At 32.6% G+C, this 25,527-nt stretch overlaps 3 protein-coding genes across 3 annotated transcripts; 1 reads left to right on the top strand and 2 right to left on the bottom strand.

Moving 5' to 3' along the window:
- The first annotated feature begins 212 nt into the window (after nucleotides 1-212).
- Nucleotides 213-6,781, top strand: LOC114320537 (uncharacterized). The gene is made up of 6 exons (XM_082900845.1): nucleotides 213-218; nucleotides 311-391; nucleotides 501-602; nucleotides 1,306-1,360; nucleotides 5,205-5,279; nucleotides 5,538-6,781. Exons 1-6 carry the CDS (start codon nucleotides 213-215, stop codon nucleotides 6,779-6,781), a joined length of 1,563 nt encoding a protein of 520 aa, XP_082756971.1.
- A 1,321-nt stretch (nucleotides 6,782-8,102) lies between these two features.
- On the bottom strand, nucleotides 8,103-10,940 carry LOC114303401 (G-type lectin S-receptor-like serine/threonine-protein kinase At4g03230). Its single transcript, XM_028248540.2, has 5 exons — nucleotides 10,788-10,940; nucleotides 9,228-9,438; nucleotides 8,884-9,121; nucleotides 8,625-8,775; nucleotides 8,103-8,531 (listed from the first exon to the last, which is right to left on the bottom strand). Exons 1-5 carry the CDS (start codon nucleotides 10,938-10,940, stop codon nucleotides 8,226-8,228), a joined length of 1,059 nt encoding a protein of 352 aa, XP_028104341.2. The 3' UTR covers nucleotides 8,103-8,225.
- LOC145806408 (G-type lectin S-receptor-like serine/threonine-protein kinase At1g67520) lies at nucleotides 10,668-12,957 on the bottom strand. Its single transcript, XM_082903281.1, has 2 exons — nucleotides 11,424-12,957; nucleotides 10,668-11,290 (listed from the first exon to the last, which is right to left on the bottom strand). Exons 1-2 carry the CDS (start codon nucleotides 12,604-12,606, stop codon nucleotides 11,058-11,060), a joined length of 1,416 nt encoding a protein of 471 aa, XP_082759407.1. The 5' UTR covers nucleotides 12,607-12,957; the 3' UTR covers nucleotides 10,668-11,057.
- Nucleotides 12,958-25,527: the final 12,570 nt, after the last annotated feature.

Genomic DNA, 25,527 nt, shown 5'->3' with positions numbered 1-25,527 from the left:
TTAATTATTTTCCCATAACTCATTGAATTCAGCCAAAATTCCTTACCTTCTTTGTGGTGTATTTTGATTTCTTTTTCCTGATCATATTTTGTGGTTTTTGAATCAAAGAGGAAAGAGAGAGAGGTGGGAAATTCCTACTAAGTTTTTCACCTTTTTCTACTCGAAATCTACTAAAATTGTTTGATGTAGTTATTAAAAAATTTGTAAGCAAGATGCTTGTTTAGTGGTTGAGTTCTTATTTATTCTTCTACCTAGTTTAAAATGTTAAATAAAATATTTTTCGTATTAACTATTTGCTTATGAGCTTCAGGTTGAACAATTGAAGCGAGAGGTTGCTGAGCTTCGACATGCCCTTGTTGATAAGCAAGAACAAGAAAATGCCATGCTTCAGGTTTTGCATTGCTTTATGTTTGACAATTAAATATGTAAAAAATTGGTTCTTGTTCTCTCTTATGTGATAAAGATTTCTAACAATATATTGATTATGACTTATCTGATAGGTTTTGATGAGGGTAGAGCAAGAACAAAGGGTAACAGAAGATGCTCACAGATTTGCTGAGCAAGATGCAGCAGCTCAGAGATATGATGCTCAAGTGCTCCAGGTTTTACTTTTTGATTTAAACTTATTTTTTTAGTACTGCTTTACTATAATGTTGAATGCTTGTTTTAATAAGAAACAACTTCCTGTCTGTCAGATTTTCTGTCTTATGCATAGCTGTGGTCACCTTTTTTTGGAGTGTGCTTGATGCCTGTAGTGCATGAGCTATGCTGGTTTTTAAAGTATGGTATTTAGAGGACACTTCACGCGGATGAATAAACAGATTTGGCGGTCTAGTTGTTGCATTACCGTTTAACTAGTGTAGCTCGTGCAAACTCTCACTCTTTCTTTGATTTTTAATTTTGATTTTTTTGAGCACCCATTGCATATGATTAAGTGTGATATATTGCTTCTTTAATAAAAAGTTATTTATTTTGCAGAAATTTGTTTAGATGGTGAGCAATGGAATGACGGGTTGTTAGCTACAATAAGAGAGCGGGTATTTTTCTATTGAAGGCTTTTGATGTGACTGGATTTTCCTATTTGTTGTTTTTCTCCTTTGAGCATAGATTAGATGATTGAAATGGTTGATGACCGATAACCTACATATTCCTTAAATTGGTTAAATTACATCTTATTAAATCAAAAAAATTTCCTCCTCATCTTCCTCGTATGCTGCTTCTTGGTTAAAAGCACTCTTATCTGTTCCATGTTTACATTTTCTTGCTTCATTAAAATTATTGTGGTTGCTCTGGGGTTTATATCAGGTTCACATGGAGGTTGAAAGAAAAGCAATGCAAAGGGATGCAAACATTCTGCCAGGTCTTCATTTTCATGAAAAAATTACATATAAAGTTGGAACTAAGGTATCTATTACACTAGTAGATTTGGCTAAAAGATTTCCTTATTCATCAACATTTGTATCACATCTTCCAGAGGATCTATTTATATTTGTTCAGCAAAATATTGAGGTTGATAAATATGAGGAGTAAACAATTGCTACTTGCAGCTTGAATAAAACTTTACATGTGACATTGACCCCTTTGTGCATCATGAGGATTATTTGAGGTGAGGGTAATAGGAGATCTTTCCATGGAAGCAAGAAGTGTATGTATAGCCTGAGGAGTACCATAACCTGGATCAAATTTTGGATTTTGTTGATATAACCCATGCAAATTAGAGATATCATGCAAATCACAAGGTAAACAAAGCAAGTAAGCAAGCACAAGAATCCAGTTAGTCTTTTTCTTTTAAAAAAATAAATAACCAAAATTATAGGATGCAAAATACAAGAAACTAGATTGTCATGGATCTTATCTTCCCATTGGCATCTGAGCATTGAACATTGTTTTTCTGTGTATGTGGAAGATAGATCATATTAATAGAAATCGCTTAGTATACCTACTATGGTCTAGTCCTGTTTCATATTAATAGAAATCACTTAGCATATACTTATTGCACATTGGTCTGTTGATGTCCTTCTGGACATTGTAGTTATTTAAGTTGATGTCAATTGGGTCCTTCTGGACATTTTGGTTATTTAAGTTGATGTCAATACCTCCAAATGGACAATAGAGTGTTGGATTATTGAATGCATATACTTATTGCACATTGTTTTGTTGTCATGGGGAACATTAGATCACAACATATGTTAAATGTTAACTGTTGACTTGTAGACTCTGACTGAAGAAAACCTAACTTGATTTTTGTTTAATTCTTCAGAAAACATAGTTCAAGGTCAACAATAAAGTGTTTGATGAGACTCTTTCCTTTTTTTTTTCTTCCCATTCTTCCCTTTCTTGTCCCATGGTCTGTCTCATATCATTCCTCTCCCTCCTCTCATATGACGCCTACACAGCTCCTCTTGCCGTGAGGGATTAATTTATTTACAGTGATTTTTTTTCTCAGTACTAATTTAAGTAGTGTATTGTTAATTGTTAGTAATTGCTTTTGTTCCTAACATAAAGTTTGGCTAGAGTGATTGATCAATACACATCATTGGTTTAATGATTTCATTAATAACATCTTAATTGTTCTCAGTTTAGCTATCTTAAAAAATGGCAATGTCTCTCCTCAGTCTCGTACTCAACTATATAGCATTTTTCCCAAAATTTTCTACCCCATTTTCATTTTCATTGTTTTTCTTTTCTTGGAGTTTTCATAGTTCAGAACTTAAAAGGTGATTCGTTGCCTTTAGAACTTGTGTTTAGAACTTTCTGTTTTCAGGTTGTTAGAGGGAGATGAGTTTAAAATTTTACTTCCCTGCAAGGGAGAGAAAAATGAGAGGGTGAAATGTGCTTGTCCACTAGGTGTTAGGGTTGGGTTTGGCCATGCATGGTGGTGTCCTGGTGGACTGTGTCTTGCAAAGTCACCCAACCTAGGTGTTTGAGGAAATGGATACTGGGTTTTGTTTTAGAGGTGGTTGATAGCCATTGTGGCCCATGAGGCTATTGGTTGGTGGTGGCATGTGAAATATAGGAGGAAGTGAGAAGGGGAATGGCGAGTGGGTCTGCTGCTATAGAAAGAAGGAGGAGGGAGAGGGAATGAAGAAGAAAAGAATAGAAAAAGGCAAATTGAAAAAGGGGCAAAAGTATCATTATATATATTTCTTAACACACGCTCAATTTAGTGTGTTAACGCATGGTTAACTTAACCAGAATTTGCAACGTTTGCACTTTACTCCAAATTTCAAGAGGGTTATGTGTATATTTTTAAACATGAAGGAGGTAAAGTGTTTTTGGACAAAACCATATAAAATATAATTAACCCAAACTATTTGGAGGTCTAATTGTGTTTTTATTTCAATATCGTGTGTATTTGTTTTTGTTTTTATGTTTGCTTGCATGTGTGTTTTGACCTTTTACCTCGTTGAAGTTAAAAATAAAATAGGAACATATTTAGATTTAAATGAAAATGGTAACTCCTATAAAAACTATGGATTGATTAGTTTGTGAACACGTCATGTGATTCTCTTTGGTTCTTGTTGGCATTAGTGCTAGTGATACATGGTATTCTTGCAATCTTTTGTCATCTTCTGTTATCTGTGTTGCTTATCATTAAGGATCACTTCAACTCTTTGAAGTTTTGGATTGTTATATGCATTTCTATTAAATTGGTTTATAAATTAAAATTATTTAAATATGATTTTAGATGTAATTAATAATATATGAATGTCTTTCTTATTTATTTTCTTTGCAGATTGGTTTTTTATGACATTTGAAAGCATATTTGTAAATCAAGATCAAGTGTTGAATTATTTATTTATTTCCTAAACTGATACTTAGTTGTAGTTGCAAATCAAGATTGAGTGTTGATTTTTTTTGTGGACTCCACGTTAGTTCATTTTGGGATTTGCTTTGATAATTTTTTTGTTATACATAATGAATTATTATTAAAGTTGTTTGATGGATACATTTTGATTTATAATATAATAGTTTAGTGAATTTTTGTGTGGAGTGGTGTATAATAGCTAGTGGATTTCTTAATACAATTAAAAGGTTATTGGGATATGAGCAGAGAAATTTGTGAAATAATAATTTAAATTGAATATAAAATATGGAACAAGTTCAATGACGAATTGTTTCGTCATTTGTACTTGTTATTATGACAAAGTGATTATTCGTCACTAATAAACTTTTTTTTTGACAAAATTTACTACAGTTTATAGATGAAAGTTTTTATTTATTTTGTTGTTTGGTGACTAAAAATTTTGTCATGTATATATATATTTGTGACAAAATATATTTCATCACCCATGTATGACTTTTGAAGACGAAAAATTTCGTCACCTTTACATCTTATTATGACGAAATTATTTCCTCATCAATGATCAACATGCGTGATAAATTTATTTGTCAACTAAAGTTATAAATATGGTACTGAACAACTATTTGGTGACGAAAATGAGAATTTTTGGCGACAAAAGACTTTTTTATTGGTGACAAAAAATTATGACTTTGAAGACGAAAAATTTCGTCACCTTTACATCTTGTTGTGACAAAATTATTTCTTGATCAATGATCAACATGCGTGACAAATTTATTCGTCAACTAAAGTCATAAATATGGTACTGAATAACTATTTGGTGACGAAAATGAGAATTTTTGGTGACAAAATGTTGTTTTATTGGTGACAAAAAATTTCGTCACTGAAGTAATTTCATTGGTGACAAAATTATTTTTCGTCACGGTGGTTTTTAGTGACAAACATTCAATGACGAAACCGGTAACGAAAATATTTCCTCACAAATATCTATAGTGACAAAATTAGCTCTTTGGAGACAAAAAAAATTTCGTCATTCAAGACCCAACTTGTTGTCCCATCACCTTGTCTCAGAATTCAGTGAAGCTAAGGTATTGGCTACAATTAAGGATTGTAATAATAACAAAGCTCCAGGCCCCGATGGGTTTAATCTGCTGTGCTATCAGAAATTTTGGAAGTTTATGAAGCCTGAGATCATGCAATTTTTTGCAAACTTCCACACAAACAGCAAACTGACCTATGGCATTAATAGTACTTTTATTAGTCTAATTCCCAAGTTGGAAAATCCCTCCGGCCTATCTGATTACAGACCTATTAGCCTTGTAAGCTCCCTCTACAAAATTTTGGTGAAACTATTAGCCAGCTCTATCCTCAATTATTGGTGAAATTCAAACTGCTTTCATAGGTGGGAGGAACATCCTTGATGGGGTGCTCATCGCCAATGAAGTGGTGGATGGATGGAAGAAGACCAGCAAGAAAGGTCTGATATTAAAGCTAGATTTTGAAAAAGCTTTTGATTCTGTAAATTGGGAATTCCTATTTTCTCTGCTGTCCAACTTTGGGCTTGGGAACAAATGGATTTCTTGGATGAAAACTTGTGTGTCTACAGTCTGAATATCCATTCTTGTGAATGGTGCACCAACTAAGGAATTCTCACCACAAAGAGGTCTTAGGTAGGGTGATCCGCTCTCACCTTTCCTGTTCAATATAGTGTCTGAAGGGCTAAACATTCTTTTAGTCAGAGCAATTAATCTTGGCATTCTTAGAGGTGTACTTGTTGGGTCTAAAGATGTTCTTTTGTCTCATCTACAATTTGCAGATGACTCAATTCTCTTTTCTGAAGCAGATTGGGATCAGATGATGCTTGTCAAAAGAATTCTTAGATGCTTTGAAGTACTATATGGTCTTAGAATTAATTATCACAAAAGTGTGGTGTGTGGTGTTGGTGTGACTGATGCTCTAATGCTCTCCTTTGCAAAACTACTTAACTGTCAAGTTCACAGCCTTCCTCTGAAATTTCTGGGACTACCTCTAGGTGTCAACCCTGGTAAAAAATCTACTTGGAAGCCTATGCTTCACAAGATCATATCCAAACTTTCATGGTGGGAGAGAAAATTGTTGTCTTTTGCAGGTAGACTAACTCTAATCAAGTCTACCTTATCTAGTTTACCAGTATACTTCCTTTCTTTATTTAAGATGCCAGAAGGTGTGGTGAGAGAATTTGAGAAGATTGAAGTAGCTTTTTTATGGGGCGGAAATGACCTTAAAAGGAAAGTTCACTTAGTGAAATGGAGGGAGGTAACAAAGAGCATTGACCAAGGGGGTTTGGGCATCAGAAGAATCAGAGATGTAAATGCTTGTCTACTGCTCAAATGGTGGTGGAAATTTGGAACTCAAATCAATTCACTTCGTAGGAGAGCTGTATGCAGCAAATACAAAATTGATGAGGTTAGTTGGCATCCACCTTTGAAGTTCTCTTACAAACATTCTAGAGTTTGGAAGGACATCTTATCTATTGGGAATCATAGCACAAATATTTACAATTCCTATATAGATAACTGCCAAATTAAAGTGGGAGATGGAAACAGAATTAAATTTTGGCATCGCAAATGGTGTGGCAACTCTAGTCTTAAGACTACCTTTCCCCTCCTCTTTAATCTTTCAACTGATAAAGAAGGCTCTCTCCACCAATTCATTGCAAGGAAAACCAGCCCAAACAATTGGAATTTTCCTCTTAGAAGAGTGCTTTTTACTTGGGAATTGGATGAAAAAGCTAGCTTACTTGGACTCCTATCCTCAGCTCCTTCTCTGACACTTGGCATGGCTGATTGTTTTATCTGGGCTAGTGCGTCTGCAAGTCTAGGTGTGTTCTCTGTATCTTCTCTCTACTCTTTTAGTAGCTCTATTCTTAGCCCTCATTTTAGAATCTATAAGCATATTTGGAATAGGGCTGTCCCTCCTAAGGTTTCATTTTTCAGTTGATTGGCCTGGAAAAACAGAATCAAGTCAGCAGAATTTATGCACAGAATTGGAATTTTAGATGCTGTTGTCTCCATCATTTGCCCATTTTGTTGCTCTGAACCTGAATCTGATGTCCATATCTTACTCCTTTGCCCATTTTCTTGGTTGATTTGGTCTTCTATAATTAATGATTGGGGGCTTTCTTGGTGCATACAAGGTTCAGTGGATGATCTCCCCTAATGGTGGATAGCTGTCAATTTCAAGAACATTGATAGGTTAATTTGGAGAGCTATCCCCTTTATTGTTCTTTGGTCACTTTGGAAACTCAAGAACAAATGTGTTTTTGGAGAGGCTCAACCCAACTTCTCTGGTTTGAGTGAAACTATCAAAATCAGAGCAGCTCTTTGGCTGAAAGCATCTATTAGAGACCTTCCCTACTCAGTTGATGATTTAACTTTCAATTGGAGACAAATCAGAGGTTGTTCTTGACTTTACAACTGGGCTTTACAATTTTGTTGTTGCTACTGATTTTTCTCTAGGCTGGTTTGTGCTGCTTTAATGTGCTACTAATGTGTTCTGAGCTCTGTATTGCTAATGTGTTCTGTGTTTTGTGCTGCTACTGATCTCTGGGCTGGTTTGTGTTTATGTTCTGAGCTCTGTACTGTGCTGCGCTCTGTGAATGTGTTCTGAGGTCTGTGAATGTGTTCTGTGCTGCTATTGTGTTCTGCTAATGTGTTCATTGTGTTTTGTGCTACTAATTGGTTCAACTGGTTGCTGTTTGGTAGTGGAATGCTTCCTGGTTTTCCTTTTCTTTGGTTCTATTTGTTGGTTTCTCACCAACTAGGAGGTTGGAGCTTTAACTAGCTCCAAGCTCCTCTTTATTGTTGTGCTTTATCATACTTTGTATGTTTCTCAACAATAAAGCCTTTTCTTTGCCGATCAAAAAAAAAAAGAGAAGATCTTCACATCACATGCCTCTTTCTTATAACTCAAACCTATTAAACAAATGTATAATTATCACTTAAACGGAGGCTACTTTTCCAATTGCAACTCCTAAGGAAAATACACTTGTCAACTAGTTGGTATGAGAAATTCCATCGTATAAAAGATTTAAACATCTTTGGATAATCATATGAACAAATCAACACAAAGAAAGTTTATGACAATATGAGGAAGTTTGTGGAAATCTCATATCTTTAATTAGTCTATAATTCCCAACATGATATTTTGAACTATAGATTCATCTATCCAGCAAAGAAAAAGAGTCAAATTCCATGTTGATGAATCCAAACTAGTTCGTACATATAGCATAAACAAAACAACAACAACAACAACAACAACAAAAAACACGTATAATAGTATCAATTAGCAGTTGGTCAATAAAACATAATGAAAACATTGTTTGTTAAGGTTTACAATAAATTTGTTTAATAGGCAATTTTGTGTCATTCTACATGCATAAATGTCATCGACCCTCCACTTCTGAAATTGTAACATCATTTATTGAGCAAAGTTTTGGAATTTCAAGTGTATTGGCGTATTTCACACCCACAATTGTAGAAAAAGCAGGTTGCTTAGGAGCAGGTATTGCTATTAGTTCATTGCTAAGCATAGACACAACATCTGAAATAGTTGGTCTATCTGCTGCATTTTCTTGAACGCACAAGAAACTAACTTGAATGTAGTGCATAACCTCACTTGTTGAACATGTTTCAACAAATAAGTGATCTATTATCTCCAAGCCCCTTCCTTCTTTCCATAGATCCCATGCCTAAAATGGTTCATAAACAATATTCCACAAGGTCACTTCTCCAGAAAAATAAAAATTAAATATGTTCAAGTAGACCAAATTACAATTACTTACATATCCTAGCAAGTTCTGAGCACGATCTGGTTGATAGAAACCTGTGTTCTTCTTTCCGCTAATAATCTCTAACATCATTATCCCAAAGCTAAAAACATCTGACTTTACAGAAAAGAGACCGTCCAAAGCATACTCGGGGGACATGTAACCACTGTTTTCATCAATCGTGAAATTATATTGTCAGAAAAATCTAATGTCATTTTCATGTCTGTGGAACAAATTTTCATTCGTACATATTTAAAAGAGATACCAAACTTACTATGTTCCAACAATTCTGTTTGTGTTTGCTCGAGATTCATTGTCTCCAAAAATTCTTGCAATGCCAAAGTCTGATATTTTTGGGTTCATATTATTGTCCAGTAAAATGTTGCTAGTCTTCAAATCTCTGTGAATGATTCTTACTCTAGAGTATTTGTGAAGGTATTGAAGTCCCTGAGCAATTCCCTCAATGATACTGACACGAATTTTCCAGTCTAGCAAAGCTCGTCCTATTTCATCTGTTCCAAAATTTGCACTTGATAAATAGATAGACATCATCACATTGGCAACGAAGAAAGAGACCAAAAGAGCAATAGATTAGCTAAAGGTAACGAAGTAACAAACCAAAAAGAAATGTGTCTAAACTTTTGTTTGGTAAGTATTCATATACTAATATCCTCTCATCTCCTTGAGCGCAACAACCCAAAATTCTAACAAGATTACGATGTTGAAGTCTCGAGATCAATGTAACCTCATTCTTGAACTCCTCCAATCCTTGTCCAGAGCTTCTAGAAAGTCTTTTCACAGCAATCTCTTGCCCATTAAATAATTTACCCTGAAGTACACATATTTAGTATGAGATATTTAAATTTGAAGAAAATTACACCCATGATCCCTATTATTTAATTGTCTCATTTTAGTCCCTACACTTTTAATTGGCTCAATTTTGATTATTAATTTTAGATTTTGTTTTAATTTGGTCTAGTTAATAATATCCTTAGTGTTTTTTTAAGAAAAATCATTATTAAATTGGTTGGGATTAACTGACTAAGTTGACTAATTTTATAATTTTATCCTTAAAAATATGACATGTGACACTTAAGTGCTTATTTTTCATTAAAAAAAATGTTAAGAGTTGTAATCAATTGGATCAAATTAAGAAAAAATCATTTATTCATGGTCATAATCAAACCAATTGAAAGTACATGAACTAAAATGATACAAGAGGTTAAGTATAGAGACTACCGTCGTAATTTGTCCTTAAATTTAAATAGAAATAAAATATGAAATACATATTAAAATATTCCTTTCTAACAAAAATAAATAGATTCAAACAACATAAAGTGCATTATTCAATGGCAAAAGATTATTGATGATCGTCTTCAAAAACCTTCAATTGTAATGCGGCATGTATGTGCATGAAGGTCAAATTTATTTGAGCTTTAACTATCGTAACATGTGTTGTGAAAGTCTTTTCACAGCAATCTCTTGCCCATTAAAAAATTTACCCTAAAGTACACAAATTTAGAATGAGATATTTAAATTTAGAGAAAATTACATCCATGATCTCTATTATTTAACCCTTGTGTCACTTTGGTCCCTGCACATTCAATTGACTCAATTTTGACCATTAATTTTAGATTTTGCTTCAATTTGGTCTAATTAATAATATCCTTAGTGTTTTTTAAGGAAAATTGTCACTAAATTGGTTGAGATTAACTGATTAAGTTGAGTAATTTTATAATTTTACCCTTAAAAATATGACACGTGACACTTATGTACTTATTTTTCATTAAAAAAATGTTAAGAATTATAATCAATTGGATCAAATTAAGAAAAAAATCATAAATTTAGAGTCACAATCGAGCCAATTGAAAAAGTACATGAAGTAAAATGATACAAGGGGTTAAGCATAGGGGCTATCGTCGTAATTTGTCTTTAAATTTAAATAGAAATAAAATATGAAATACATATTAAAATATTCCATTCTAACAAAAATAAATAGATTCAAACAACATAAAATGCGTTATTCAATGGCAAAAGATTATTGATGATCGTCTTCAAAAACCTTCAATGATGTGGCATGTATGTGCATGAAGGTCAAATTTATTTGGGCTTTAACTATCGTAATATGTGTTGTTAAATGTATAGATTTCATGGCCAGAAATGGAAATCATACGCTACCTTATAAACAGGCCCAAAACCACCTTGCCCAATCTTATTTGCATCAGAAAAATAATCTGTAGCAATTTCTATGCTAGAAAGAGAGAACAATGGTAACTCATGATCCTTTTTCCCATTGTTGATTTTTTCCATAATTGTTGCTTCAGTTTTCATTTCAGACATGAATGACTGTGTTCCCAAGCTCGTCCTGTCTTCACTTCTATTATTTCCTGGTTAGTACAAAGGGAAAAATTTTACTTGGAGAGTAACACTGAAATTGTATATCTAGTCTTAAATGGTAAATATATACGTACGTCTAGAATGGCCATTTCTCCACCAGAAATAGGACAATGAGGAGACTAGAATAAAAATCACCAGAGACATTGCAGCACTAATAGTGAACCACAATCGCTTTTTCCTCAAATTAACTAGGGCAGTATTATTGTGATCGTTGGGGAACAAATTGTTTGGATTGTGAGGGGCCATATATGTCACAGGATACGAAGGTGCAACAAGTGGAGTAGCTGTGGTTCAAGGGAGATTAAAAAAAAAAACAAAATTATTAAAGGGTGATCAATCAGTAAAATGCTCTTCTGATCACTAACAATACATCTCAAATTGAAAAATAAATAAATCAATAAAAAATGCAAGGATTACCTATATTTGCCATGGAGACGTTTCGTATGTAAAAAATATAATCCGGAGAGTCAGAGTATTCACCATAAAAAAATTGGCACCCAGACCCATCAGATAGTGCAGAAGCATAAGCAGTACAAGAACAATCTTGTCTACATATCTCCTTGCAATCACTGATACCCTGGCTGACATTGTTAGTTGTAACCCATGAATTTATTAATCCGCTTTTCTTGATGAACACATCTCCAGCAGTACAGTTGGATGGATTAGGGGATACACACCCCAAATTGTATTCTAGTAATTGGCTATCATCACAGTAATATGTTACACCTGACGACCAATCACCATTATTGTCTACTGTTTTAAATATGCGAATGTTCCCAGATGAGTCTATATCAATCCAAGATGGAAAATCGTTATCAGCCCTGGTAAAAGTGAAATAGCTCTGGCTCTCATTCGAGAAATAGCTGAAATTGAATTCATCATAATCATTTGGAAAGTAGCTAAAGTTATACCCATTCCACATCCCACTGCGCCAGTAAAGAACTCCCCTTTGCCAGACCACAAGCTGCTTTGTGTTGTTTGGATCAACGCCTAAAGTAAATGCCCCCAGAGTTGGAACTTGTGGACTGACTTGTGAAGTGAGAAAACGGTGTTGTGGCTGGCCTCTACTCGATTTAAACGACCCCAATTTCATGCCTGGTAGCCACGTATCAGATGGGTAATCAAAACTTTGCCACACGATGTGTTTTCCTGCTGTCAAAACTAAATTACCCGTATCAAGTAGAGTTGCACTTGTGTCATTGCTCGGAACAGCTTGTTCTTCAGCATTTATGGTGATGAAGGTGCCATTATAGTCTGTAAGCATCAGGTTCCCATCATGACTGATGTTTAAAGTTCCTCTTAACGGTTTGCCACGGTTGGCAACCCAAACCATCTTATCCTGAGCTCCACCGTTGGTCCAGTCACTGAAATTCATAAATTGAATTCCCAAGTAACGCAAGTTATTGGATGACTCTGGGCTAAAGAACAGCAACTGAAAGAGCTTGTTTGAAGACTCCAAGAAATCCCAGTCTTTCATAACCTGGCCAACTGTAAGTGTATCTCCAAGAAGCGAAGCGTGAACGGAAAAGATCAAAGAGACGACCAAGCAAGTAAGAATAATGAACAAACAGCAGTCTGGCCTCCTCCTCATGCTAGCCATCCCTGAAATTGTGACTATGGCAATGACATTTAGGACTCCAAAGTGTTAACTCAAATGCTTTCTAATATAATTATACTGCTGTTGTTGGATTTCTTTCTTGTATTCTCTACCTTCCAACGAAGACTTCGAAAATAATTTTATGGTCGTCTTCCCTAGTTGTCAGTCATCTTAGAACCACAATTTGCCAGCTCAGTCACAATCATTGCCAATTAATTCAAGGTCCACAAATATGAAGTCTGGAGTGTACGCAATTTTTGACTCAAAATGTATAAAAACACAAAAACCCAATGGAAGGCGCTCTTCTGGCTCATCCTGCTTGTGCTAGCTATCTTGGCAATTTTTCAAATGCCCAACCACTTTGTTTCCTCTATTTATTTATTTATTTGTTTGTTTATTTATTTTATTTTTAGACAAATAAAGATTCTATTAACTCAAGAATAAAAATTACATCGAAATAAAAGAAACTTCATCTTTACATGAGACATTCTAAGTTGGCATAACCGAGCGACAATTCATGAGTTCCAATTTTGCAACTTCCATGTGACCATTATTTCTTTTTATCAAAAAGGTATTCTTAACATACCGATCAATCCATCCAAAAAAATAATAATAATACTGATCGAAAAAAATAATTTAGTATTCTATATATAATTATAAATCCATGTGTCAAAAAATACATATAGTATCCGCGGAAGATGCCGTATGGGGATGGTGGACAGTGATCAAACAGTCAAAGGGGCACAATTGCTAGTATTTCTAGGATCCTGGTTTACATGAATTTGTTGAGAACAGATGTACCAAAGGAGAAAAAAAGAAAATTTAACAAAAAGGATAAATCACAAATCTCCTAAAACTATCACATATTTGTACTTTACTCTCCTGAACTTCAAGACGTACGTAAACCATCTCAAACTATTATGTTGTTGCATGTAACACTTTCTAGTAGGATTTTGTTCCGACATGTTTTCAAAATTTCATACTCAAATTGCAATCAAACGCATAATTAAAAAATTAAGTATTTAAAAATATATTTATAAATTAAAATAAAATTTTTAAAATAAAAAAATAAAAATTACATATTTAAAATAAAAAAATAATTTTTTTAATATGTAAAAAATATATTTAAAATATTTAAAAAAATACAGCACACAAAAGTATGAAATACAATGCACATTAAAATAAATAAATAAATACTTAAAATATAAAATATTTACCCTAAAAAAATAAATCCAAAATATTTCAAAATATAACTCAAAACTCTTTTTAAAATTCATAACCAAATAATTTTTTTCTTTTCAAGCTCAAAACACCACTCAATACTCAAATGATAATTCTAAAAATAATTTTAAAAAACAAAATAAAATTTTTTTTAAAAGTTTTTATTTATTTATAAAATAGAGTTTTGAAAATAGTTTAATTTAAAATTTTGAAAAGAGTTTTGAATTATGTGTTTGATTTTGAAGTTTAAAAATAATTTGAAATTAAATTTGATATATTTTTAAATTATGTATTTAGTTATAAATTTTTTTAAAAAAATTAAAATTTCTTTATTGGAATCACACTACCAAAACAAAACCAAAGGCGGCCTAAATTTTTCCATCTCTCATAACTGAGTGAGTTAACTCACTCAAATAATAACCAGATTTACACGGAGAGAATGGAGATGCAACGGAGGGAGGAGAGGGTTTTAAAGGGTTGTGACGGATGGGAAGGGATGGGGGAGACAAGGGGAGGTTTTGCGATAGGGGGAAAAGGACGGGTCGGATGCGATGAGGGGAGGGAAGGGTTGCGATGAATCTGCAACAAGTGTAAGGAAAATGTTTGGTGGCCACAAATTCTGTGGCTCAAATGGCCCGAAAAATACCAAAACGACGTCGTTTTGGCATTTTCGGGCCATTTGAGCCACAGAATTTGTGGCCACCAATCATTGCCGCAAATGTAAAGTCCTTTGCAATTTTGACTCAAGTATTATCTTGATTTTGGAATTGATTGTTATTTTGAAAATAAAAAAGAATTGTTGGTGAAAATACCAAAAAATATATATATATATATATATTTTATTGATAAATAATGCAAAAAAAAAGATATACAAATAGATCAGACTCAGGCACAGATATCTCGTTTTCTTTAAGGAAATCAAGTCCATTGCGGTAGGAAGAACCCAAATACCGATGCAGCAGTCACAAAACTGTGACTTGTCCCCTCCAGGATACAACAACCCAACCACTTATCGTATGGTTCAAGCCAACTTTGCACAAGATGGTGAACCCAAAGCTCCACCAAGAAAAATAACATTCTTTGCTAGTAATCTCTCTTGTATAGAAAATAGTTGATGCGTTGGTGTAAAAAAGAATAGATGAAATGAACTATTTATAAACCACTGGGACATTACAAAATACATTAAAAAATAATAATGACCATGAATTTAGAGAAAAGAGAGAGTGTATCCAAATATTAACTCACCACCAAGTTCATGAATTCCAATTAATCTTCATTCATAAACAAGACAAAAGGTCACTAAAGTAATGAATCTCCATTCATGAACCATGAACAAGATGAGATTCATGAACAAAACAAAAGCAGATTTATAAACAAAAATATATAAATAAATAAATAAAAGATATTAAAATAGTTCAACACGAATAAAAAAAAATTGGGTGGATGTTGTAAGAGGTGGTGAGTTTGGTGATGACGGGTTTATAATTGATTTGTAACTGTGAATTTTTGCTGAGAGAAAGTTTAGAAACCATTTGTTTTGCTTTGAATGAAAGGAAAAGAAACTGAGATCTTTGTACTCGATTTTTTATTGTTTATATTTCTTTAATTCTGGTTTTCTTTTGGCTTATCAATTCCAGTTTCTTAGCAATGAATCTTGACTTTTGATTTGGATTTTGATTCGTGAGTTTTGAAATTGGATTTGATATGTTTTTTAATTATCGTTGTTATTATTATTATTATTATTATTATCATTATTATTTTCTTTTTGTGGAGTTTTCATATTGATCTTAATTTGCTTTTGTTGATGAATTTTGATTGTGATTTTGTCTTTGTTTTTGATGGTTGTGGTTGTATTGTTTGGCACGGGTTGTCGGGGCAGTGGTCATTGTCGGATGTGTGTGGTAGAAGGTGGCTATTTGCTGCAGAGGAGGAAGGAGCTGGGAGAAGAGGGAAGCAGGGTAGGTGCTGTCACAGCACAGCAGCACCGTTTTGATTATTATATTAAAAATAAATAATAAATAAATAAAAAACTAGTTAAAACACGCCACGGTGTTGCTTAGGGGGGAGAGTGTAGAGCAACACTTTTAAGTTGACTTCAGGAAAATAAGGGAGAACCTATAACAAAAACACAAAAATAAAAAATAATAATTGAAACATTTACCGTTTTCTGTTGAATTCAATTGTAGTGAATGGATTTAGGTGAAAAAAATAGAAGTAAAATTCACATTTGCTATAAGAAATTATAGGTTTAATTAGTTGGAAAAAATAAGTAAATTTTTTTTATAGAAATTGAATTTTATAATATTTTCATTTGCCTCAACATCATTTTTTGGTAAAAATAAATTTTAAGATAAATTGTACCGATAGTTCTTATATTTTGTTTTTTGTATCAAATTAGTTTATGTAATTTTAATTGTATTTTTGACTTTGTCCCAATTTGATTCAATTCATTATAATTGTTAATTTTTTTTTTTTTATAAAAAATACGCATATGAGCGAACATGTATAACGTAAGGCCAAATTTATAAAAACTTTATCAATTTACTGAGTTAACATCAACTAACTTAGTAACTATTTTTCATCCAAAATCCTAACGTCATAATCAATTAAACCAAATTGACATAAAATTTTAAGTCAATTGAAAGTATAGGAACCAATACGATACATGGGACAAAATTTAAGGACTACCGATGTAATTTACTCTAAATTTTAAAAGAAAACCAGTGTTGAAATATAAGCCACTTGAAATAAATGGTACTTCAATTATACAACCTGCAACCAATGTTTTCAAACACGAACCGGACCAGCCGGTCGGACCGGGAACCAAGCCTTGTTCCGGTCAACCCCCTAAACCCGAAGTGGGGCCAAAACCGGGGAAAATCGGTGACCCAGTGGCCGAACCGGCAGAACCAGACCGGGTCGGGAGGGTCAGACCGGTCTCTTTTTTTTTTTTCTTTCTTTCTTATATATTTATATATATATATATAAATATATTTCAAAATTTTGAGTAAAAATTATTATTTCAAGAGTCTCCTCTCACAAGAAAGAGTCTCATTGAAAGCTTAAGAAGATTATGAAAGTCTATTCCTATTTATAGGAAAAGATTTTTCAAAGAGAATGTATAAAATTCTATGTGGGATTCAATCAAATTATTTGAAACATATTGATTAGAGGGAGAGTTGAAATTTTCATTTCCTTCCAAAATTAAATCTAGCATTCAATCAATTTATTTGGATGGAATGTTTAAAAAATTTAATTTTTTTAAAATAAGTGACTTTTTTTTTATCAATTATGACTTTATTAAATATTATTAATAAATACTATGCAACAATTTTTATTTTTATTTGATTATTTATATATATTTTTATTTATTTATAATTTATAGTTATATTTTTTAATTATATAATATTAATTATGACGTCACGGTTCGACCGCTTTGACCTGACGGTTGAACCGGTGACCCATCCACCCGGTCCTTTTTCCGGTTCGCTCACCGGTTCGATTTTGAAAACATTGCCTGTAACAACCATATAATATAAAAAGTACATGTAGCTATCATATATATAAGTGTAACAACTAAATTAAATCAAAATAAAAAAAAATAAAGTTGAATTCAAACTGTGAACCAACCAACAAATTCAACGTTCAGTATCATTTTAAATCTAATTCCTTCCCATACCAAATCATTCAAAATTCAAATTCCAAAATCATTAAAATAAGTAAAAAAATAATATGATGACGCCCAATATTTCTAAAAAGTAAAAAATTACAATAATAATAGGGCAATAACTACATATTAATCAAATGACATCCCTTTCAATTTTTTAAGGATGGTTGTGCATTGCTAAATAAATTAAAAAATTTATCCTTGACCAAACCTCCATGGGAGTTTGCACTATTGGATTAACTGAATTTTCTTTAAAAAAATATATATAAGAAAATGTATTAGAATAAAATTTATTGACTGTTTTTTTAAAAAAAATTAAATATATTAAATATTTGAGAAATTGGTGCACTACATCATAAATTTCATTTATTTATTTATATTTTGTTTATAACTACTCCTTATTTTTTTCTTAAAGTCCACGTAATCTGAAAAATTGGTGCACTACATCATCTTTATTTAGTTATATTTTGTTTATAGCTAATCCTTATCATTTTAGCCCTTGTTTGGTAAATATTTTGGGACTAAAAAAGGCCAAAAAGATAAAATAAGTTATATAAGCTAATAAGATAAAATGTCATATCTAAACTATAATCATTACATTTTTTTTTCTCACAAAAATTTAAAAAGTCTAAAAACAAACCAAACGACACTAAAAATGTCCCAACACAAAAAAAAATTGACTATCCTAACCAATGCCAAACGAAACTTTAAAGTCAACTATCGTTCACCTAAAAAAAGACCGCGGCTTAATGCGTTCATGTGTTTCGATTTTTTATTTTATTTTTAAATTTATTTTTATGTAGAATAAACAAAATAGTGTTCTTCTATTGTTACAGCACTATGCTGTGACAACTCCAACCCGCTTCTGATTATACAACCTGTAACAACCATGTAATATAAAAAGTACATGTAGCTATCATATACATAAGTGTAACAACTAAATTAAATCAAAATAAAAAAAAAATAAAGTTGAATTCAAACTATGAACCAACCAACAAATTCAATGTTCAATATTATTTTAAATCTAATTCCTTCGCATACCAAATCATTCAAAATTCATATTCAAAAATCATTATAATCTGTAAAAAATAATATGATGATGCCCAATATTTCTAAAAAGTAAAAAATTACAATTGAGAGGATAATTTATAAATAAATTGGGCCGAGTTGAGGAAGAGGCTTTTTTAGAAGTTGGGCTGCATGTTGAACCGAGATAGGCCCTGTTGTAGCTCGGTCCAAACACTAACGAGCTTGGGCCAGGAGAAGTTTGGGCCGAGCTATGGGCCGAGGTGTTTTGACTTCGCTAAATTGGACCTCACCCTTGTTAGCTCGGTCAAAGGCTGTTGCGGTTAGTTCGGTCTAAACAGTCAAACCGAGGTATAAGTGGACAGGGACCGAGCTAGGCGTTGTATATGACAGCACCAGATTGAGTATGTTAAAGGGCCAGTGTTAGCTCAGTCATACTGTTATTCAAACCGTAATAAAACTATCTCACTTGGTTTAAGCAGTGAGGACGTTGTTGAAGAATAAGCATTATCTTTTAGGAGTGTGATTCCTAGGAGAACTCTACATTGATGAATGAGAGTCCTACTAGGATTGTGCCAGGCAAAAACTATAAAAGCTCACAACAGAACCTGTGTACAAGTATCACAACTTTGATTTTCGAATATACAGAGTTTTTGTCTATTTGTCTATTTGCTGACTTAGGCATCGAAGGGGTTTTCGGCACACACCCGCCGGTTAGTTCACATTTGTGTTTTCAGGTAGTAAAGCGACGACGTTTGCAGGAGTGCAAACTTGATCAACAGGATTATACGAAAAAATTATTTCTGTGCTCGTACAACAATAATAATAAGGCAATAGCTACATATTAATCAAATGACATCTCTTTCAATTTTGTAAGGATGGTTGTGAATTGCTAAATAAATTAAAAATTTTATCCTTGACGAAACCTCCATGGGAGTTTACACTGATGGATTAACTGAATTTTCTTTAAAAAAATATATAAGAAATTGTATTAGAATAAAATTTATTGACTATTTTTTTTAAAAAAAAATTAAATATATTAAATATCCAAGAAATTGGTGCACTACATCATAAATTTTAATTATTTATTTATATTTTGTTTATAACTACTTATTTTTTTTTAAAGTCAACATAATCTGAAAAATTAGTGAACTGCATCATCTTTATTTAGTTATATTTTGTTTATAGCTAATCGCTGTTTTTTTAGCCCTCGTTTGGTAAATATTTTGTGACTAAAAAAATGACAAAAAGATAAAATATGTTATATAAGCTAATAAAATAAAATATCACATCTAAAGCATAATTATATCACTTTTTTTCTCACAAAAATTAAAAAAGTTTAAAAACAAAAACCAAACGAGACAAAAAATGTCCCGAGACAAAAAAATTGACTACCGTAACCAATGCCAAATGAAATTTTAAAGTCAACTTATATAAAATAAGACTGCGGCTTAACGCGTTCATGTGTTTCATTTTTTTTTTTAAATTTATTTTTATATATAATAAACAAAATAGTTTTATTGTGTTGTTACAACACTATGATGTGACAGCACCAACCTGCTTAAAACAAGCGGAAGCGGGTAGGTGCTGTCACAGCATAGTGCTGTAACAAAACAAGAACACTATTTTGTTTATTATATATAAAAATAAATTTTAAAAAAAATAATTGAAACACATGAACGCATTAAGCCGCTGTCTTATTTTAGGTGAAAGAGTGTAGAACGACACTTTTAAGTTGACTTCAGGAAAATAAGGGAGAACCTATAACAAAAACACAAAAATAAAAAATAATAATTGAAACACCCCCACCATTTTCTGTTGAGTTTAATTGTAGTGAATGGATTTAGGTGAAAAAAATAGAAGTAAAATTCACATTTGCTATAAGAAATAGTAGGTTTAATTAGTTGGAAAAAATAAGTAAAAAACTGTATAGAAAATGAATTTTATATTTTTATTTGCCTCAAAATCATTTTTTTGTAAAAATAAATTTTAGGATAAATTGTACCGATAGTTCTTATATTTTGTTTTTTGTGTCATTTTAGTTTATGTAATTTTAATTAATTCTATATTTTTTACTTTGTCCCAATTTGATTCAATTCATTATAATTGTTAATTTTTTTTTAATAAAAAATACGCATATGAGCGACATGTATCAAGTAAGGGCAAATTCATAAAAACTTTATCAATTTACTGAGTTAATGTCAACTAACTTAGTAACTATTTTTCATCCAAAATCTTAATGTCATTATCAATTAAACCAAATTGACATAAAAATTTTAGGGTCAAAGTTGAGTCAATTGAAAGTATAGGGAGCAATACTGTCACGCCCCCAAACCGCCCCTAGTAGTTTGGTGCCGTGATGGCCAGTAATCCGAGATTACCGAAGGCCGACTTACAAAATTCACACACAATCAGAGTATAAAATATGGGGCTTACAAGTGCGGAAGCGATATGTATATATACAGAATCTAAATATTCCATGAGAGCCGTGCATAAGTCCAATGAATTGACATACACCTTTATAAAGTCTTACAACATAAATACAAGAAGGAAATGAAATACAAAACACATCTTGACCAAAAGGCTTCTCAAGCCGACATATACAAGTACAAATGAAAAATAAGCCGAGAAGCATGATCTTCAAGATGGTACAAGAATGCTAATCCAAAACATGTCGGCAAAGCACCCAAAACACATCGGCAATCACGTCTAGGCCTCAATGCCTTCTTGTTCATCACCTACATATATATAGAGAGGGTGAGCTTGGATACTCAGTGAATGATATCAGAAATAAAGGTTTTGCATGATTGATATCCAAGATTTCTTTCAAAACAATACATAGCATACTTTACAATCAAGGGAAAATCGAGTTCATTGCCGGTCTTTCAAGTTCTTTGGATGTTATTACATCTACTTAATACAAGAGGGTGATGACATTCCCAAGACAAGAGTGCAGTTGCATTATAGTCCCCTGCAGCTAAGGACTTTCAAGACAAGAGTGCAGTTGCATTATAGTCCCCTGCAGCTAAGGACTTTCAAGACAAGAGTGCAGTTGCATTATAGTCCCCTGCAGCTAAGGACTTTCAAGACAAGAGTGCAGTTGCATTATAGTCCCCTGCAGCTAAGGACTTTCAAGACAAGAGTGCAGTTGCATTATAGTCCCCTGCAGCTAAGGACTTTCAAGACAAGAGTGCAGTTGCATTATAGTTCCCTGCAGCTAAGGACTTTCAAGAAATGTCATCAAAACAAGATAGTGTTTAATATACAAGTAGGGATAGTCATTCATGCTAGATCAAGTACTTTTCAAAACAAGGCAAGACGAGATTTACGAAAACAAGTGTAACATAGCTTTATTAAAAATACCACTCACATAGTTTCTTCAAACGTCGGGGTCGAGACAAGCCCAAATCCTACAAACACATGGCAAAGCCTATTGAATGCACCTTCAACAAGTTTCGTATGTACACAAATGTTTTCGGAAAACATGCTGGGCACCAACCAGGTCTAGGCCGAGGTTCCACACCTCCTCGCCGAGGTGTGTTCCCGAGGGCCACATGCAAGGAAAAGAGGTCGGGAAACTCTGGGTTCCCCTCTGCTGATGAACATGAAGAACATGGGTGTGAAAACATGAAAAATATGAATGCTCAATCATAATCTGACATCACAAATCTAGGATTTTCATGTTACGAGTTTGAAAACATGGACCTGGGTACCCATAGTTGAAAATCATGCAAGAACAAACACAAAACATGAGTCTAGGCAAAAAGCTTTCGGATCAAAACATGACTTTTCTTGAAGAACACATGAATGTCATTTTCTCTTTCTAAAATCGAGCTTCAAAACGATGCATGGCTTACAAATCATATCCGATCATGCAATGCAATAACATGGACATAGAGAACATCATGAGCAGATCAAGAATCTAACCTTAGAACACGGATCTAACGGTTCGATCTCTAGGAATCAAGCTTGAAGATCTACTTCCTCACTCTAAAACTCTTTCTTCCTCCTAGAGCTTCTCTCTCTACAAGGCAAGTTTATGATACCAAATAATAGTTTTCTATACCCGGTTCTGGGGTTAACCCTCTGCTGAGACACGTGGCGGCGACTGGTTGGGTTCATCCTGAAAAGGTGGCTGACAGACCAGACAAAGCATGATGGAAGGGTGTTCAACAAGCAAAGCGGTATGGGCTCTCTGACGGGGCAATGACATCGGCTAACAACAAGGCGTATCTAACACGCCACACGGAATGGCACTCCGGCAAGGAATGACATCGGCTAGCAAAAGACTTCGGCAACTAAGGTGACAATGACCTCGGCTAGGAAGGACAACACTTGACTAAGCTGTGCCACATCTTGGCCTAGATGCGCCACACCTCGGCCTAGGTCATACCACTCCAGGACGAGATCACTTGGGTGCAAGGTAACATCTCGGCTAATGTGGTCAAGGCAAGGACGTAGGTCAACAAGGGGTTCCAAGATACTACTACTAGACTAAGGATGACCTCGGCTCGGAATAACGTCGGCTAGTATAACTCAGGCAAGGCGTGACCTAAGTTTCACATCAAGGAAGGAGCAAGACAAGCATACTACACTTAGACCACACAAGGCTTCAAAACAAGGCATGGATCACATTAACTCAAGCGAAACTAATCACAACACACACACATGCAACTTAACAAGTCATAATCACACAGATGCTCATGAACATGATGAGAACATAAAATGTGGGTTCCTACAAATACGATACAATCGACAAAATTTAAGGACTAACGATGTAATTTATTCTAAATTTTAAATGAAGACTAGTGTTGAAATACAAGCCACTTGAAATAAATGGTACATCAATTATACAACCTGTAACAGCCATAAAATATAAAAAGTACATGTGGCTAGCATATATATAAGTGTAACAACAAATTAAATCAAAATAAAAAATAAGAAATAAAGTGGAATTCAAATTGTCAACAAACCAACAAATTCAATGTTCAATATCATTTTAAATCTAATTCCTTCCCATACCACATCATTCAAAATTCAAATTCCAAAATCATTAAAAAAAAGTAAAAAATAATATGATGAAGCCCATTATTTATAAAAAGTAAAAAATTACAGTAATGATAAGGAAATAGTTACATATTAATCAAATGACATCTCTTTCAATTTTGTAAGGATGGTTGTGAATTGCTAAATAAATTAAAAAATTTATGCGTGACGAAATCACCATGGGAGTCTGCACTGTTGGATTAACTGAAACTTTATAGTCAACCTATATAAAATAAGGCCGCGGCTTAATGCGTTCATGTGTTTCATTTTTTTTTTAATATTTAATTTTATATATAATAAACAAAATAGTGTTCTTGTGTTGTTACAGTACTATGCTGTGACAGTACTACCCGCTTAAAACAAGGATTAGCTATAAACAAAATACAACTAAGTCTGTGTTTGGCAAGGGCTTTTTCAGGCTTTTTTAGTTATTTTAGTCACAAAAAATAAAATAGGCTATTTTAGTCATAACAAACAAAACATCACATCCAACCTATAATCATTACATTCTTCTCTCACAAAAAAAGTCAAAAAAGCCAAAAAGCCAAAAAACCCTTCCCAAACCAAGCTTTTTAGCCCAGGCTAAAATAGTCAAAAACGCCAAAAAGCTAAAAAGCCAACCCACTTCCCAAACGGAGGCTAAATATAGATGATGTAGTGCACCAATTTTTTCGGATTACGTTGACTTTAAAAAAAATGAGTAGTTATAAACAAAATATAAATAAATAATTGAAATTTATGATGTAGTGCACCAATTTCTCAGATATTTAATATATTTAAATTTTTTAAAAAATAGTCAATAAATTTTAATCTAATACATTTTCTTATAGTTTTTTTTTAAAGAAAATTCAGTTAATCTAACAGTGCAAACTCCCGTGGTGATTTTGTCAAGGATAAATTTTTTAATTTATTTAGCAATTCACAACCATTCTTACAAATTGAAAGAGATGTCATTTGATTAATATGTAACTATTGGCTTATCATTTTTGTAATTTTTTACTTTTTATAAATATTGGGCTTCATCATATTAATTTTTACTTATTTTAATGATTTTGGAATTTGAATTTTGAATGATTTGGTATGGGAAGGAATTAGATTTAAAATGATACTGAACATTGAATTTGTTGGTTGGTTCACAGTTTGAATTCCATTTTATTTCTTAGTTTTTATTTTGATTTAATTTAGTTGTTACACTTATATATATGTTAGCTACATGTACTTTTTATATTTTACGGCTGTTATAGGTTGTATAATTGATGTACCATTTATTTCAAGTGACTTATATTTCAACATTGGTTTTCTTTTAAAATTTATAGTAAATTACATTGGGTAGTCCTTAAATTTTGTCCCTTGTATCGTATTTGTCCCTATACTTTCAATTGACTCAACTTTGACCCTTAAATTTTTGAATTTTTATGTCAATTTAGTTTAATTGATAATGACGTTAGGATTTTGGATGAAAAATAATTACTAAGTTAGTTGATATTAACTCTGTAAATTGATAAAGTTTTTATAAATTTGCCCTTACGTGATACATGTCGCTCATATGCGTATTTTTTATTTTAAAAAAAATTAACAATTGTAATGAATTGAATCAAATTGGGACAAAGTCAAAAATATAGAATTAATTAAAATTACATAAACTAAAATGACACAAACTAAAATGACACAACAAACAAAATAAAAGAACTATCAGTGGAATTTATCCTAAGATTTATTTTTACAAAAAAATAATTTTGAGGCAAATAAAAATATTATAAAATTCAGTTTCTATACAGTTTTTTACTTGATTTTTTTCCAACTAATTAAACCTACTATTTCTTGTAGCAAATGTGAATTTTGCTTCTATTTTTTTCACCTAAATCCATTCACTACAATTGAACTCAACAGATCACGGTGGGGTGTTTCAATTATTATTTTTTATTTTTGTGTTTTTGTTATAGGTTCTCCCTTATTTTCCTGAA

The sequence above is a fragment of the Camellia sinensis genome, chromosome 13, assembly GCF_055761805.1.
Source record: "Camellia sinensis isolate YWXY chromosome 13, ASM5576180v1, whole genome shotgun sequence".
Classification (NCBI taxonomy): Eukaryota; Viridiplantae; Streptophyta; class Magnoliopsida; order Ericales; family Theaceae; genus Camellia; species Camellia sinensis.
This window is presented reverse-complemented; position numbering and strand designations above follow the sequence as displayed.

Coding starts and splice junctions, on each gene's coding strand:
- LOC145806408 (XM_082903281.1), bottom strand. CDS start 12,606: ATGGCTAGCATGAGGAGGAGGCCAGACTGCTGTTTGTTCATTATTCTT. Junction 11,291..11,423: donor CGTCTCCATGGCAAATATAG/GTAATCCTTGCA, acceptor CTTGAACCACAG/CTACTCCACTTGTTGCACCT.
- LOC114320537 (XM_082900845.1), top strand. Junction 603..1,305: donor ATGATGCTCAAGTGCTCCAG/GTTTTACTTTTT, acceptor GGTTTATATCAG/GTTCACATGGAGGTTGAAAG. Junction 1,361..5,204: donor GGATGCAAACATTCTGCCAG/GTCTTCATTTTC, acceptor CTGCTTTCATAG/GTGGGAGGAACATCCTTGAT.
- LOC114303401 (XM_028248540.2), bottom strand. CDS start 10,940: ATGAAAACTGAAGCAACAATTATGGAAAAAATCAACAATGGGAAAAAG. Junction 9,439..10,787: donor GTTTTGGGCCTGTTTATAAG/GTAGCGTATGAT, acceptor TGTGTACTTCAG/GGTAAATTATTTAATGGGCA. Junction 8,776..8,883: donor AACAGAATTGTTGGAACATA/GTAAGTTTGGTA, acceptor TGATGAAAACAG/TGGTTACATGTCCCCCGAGT.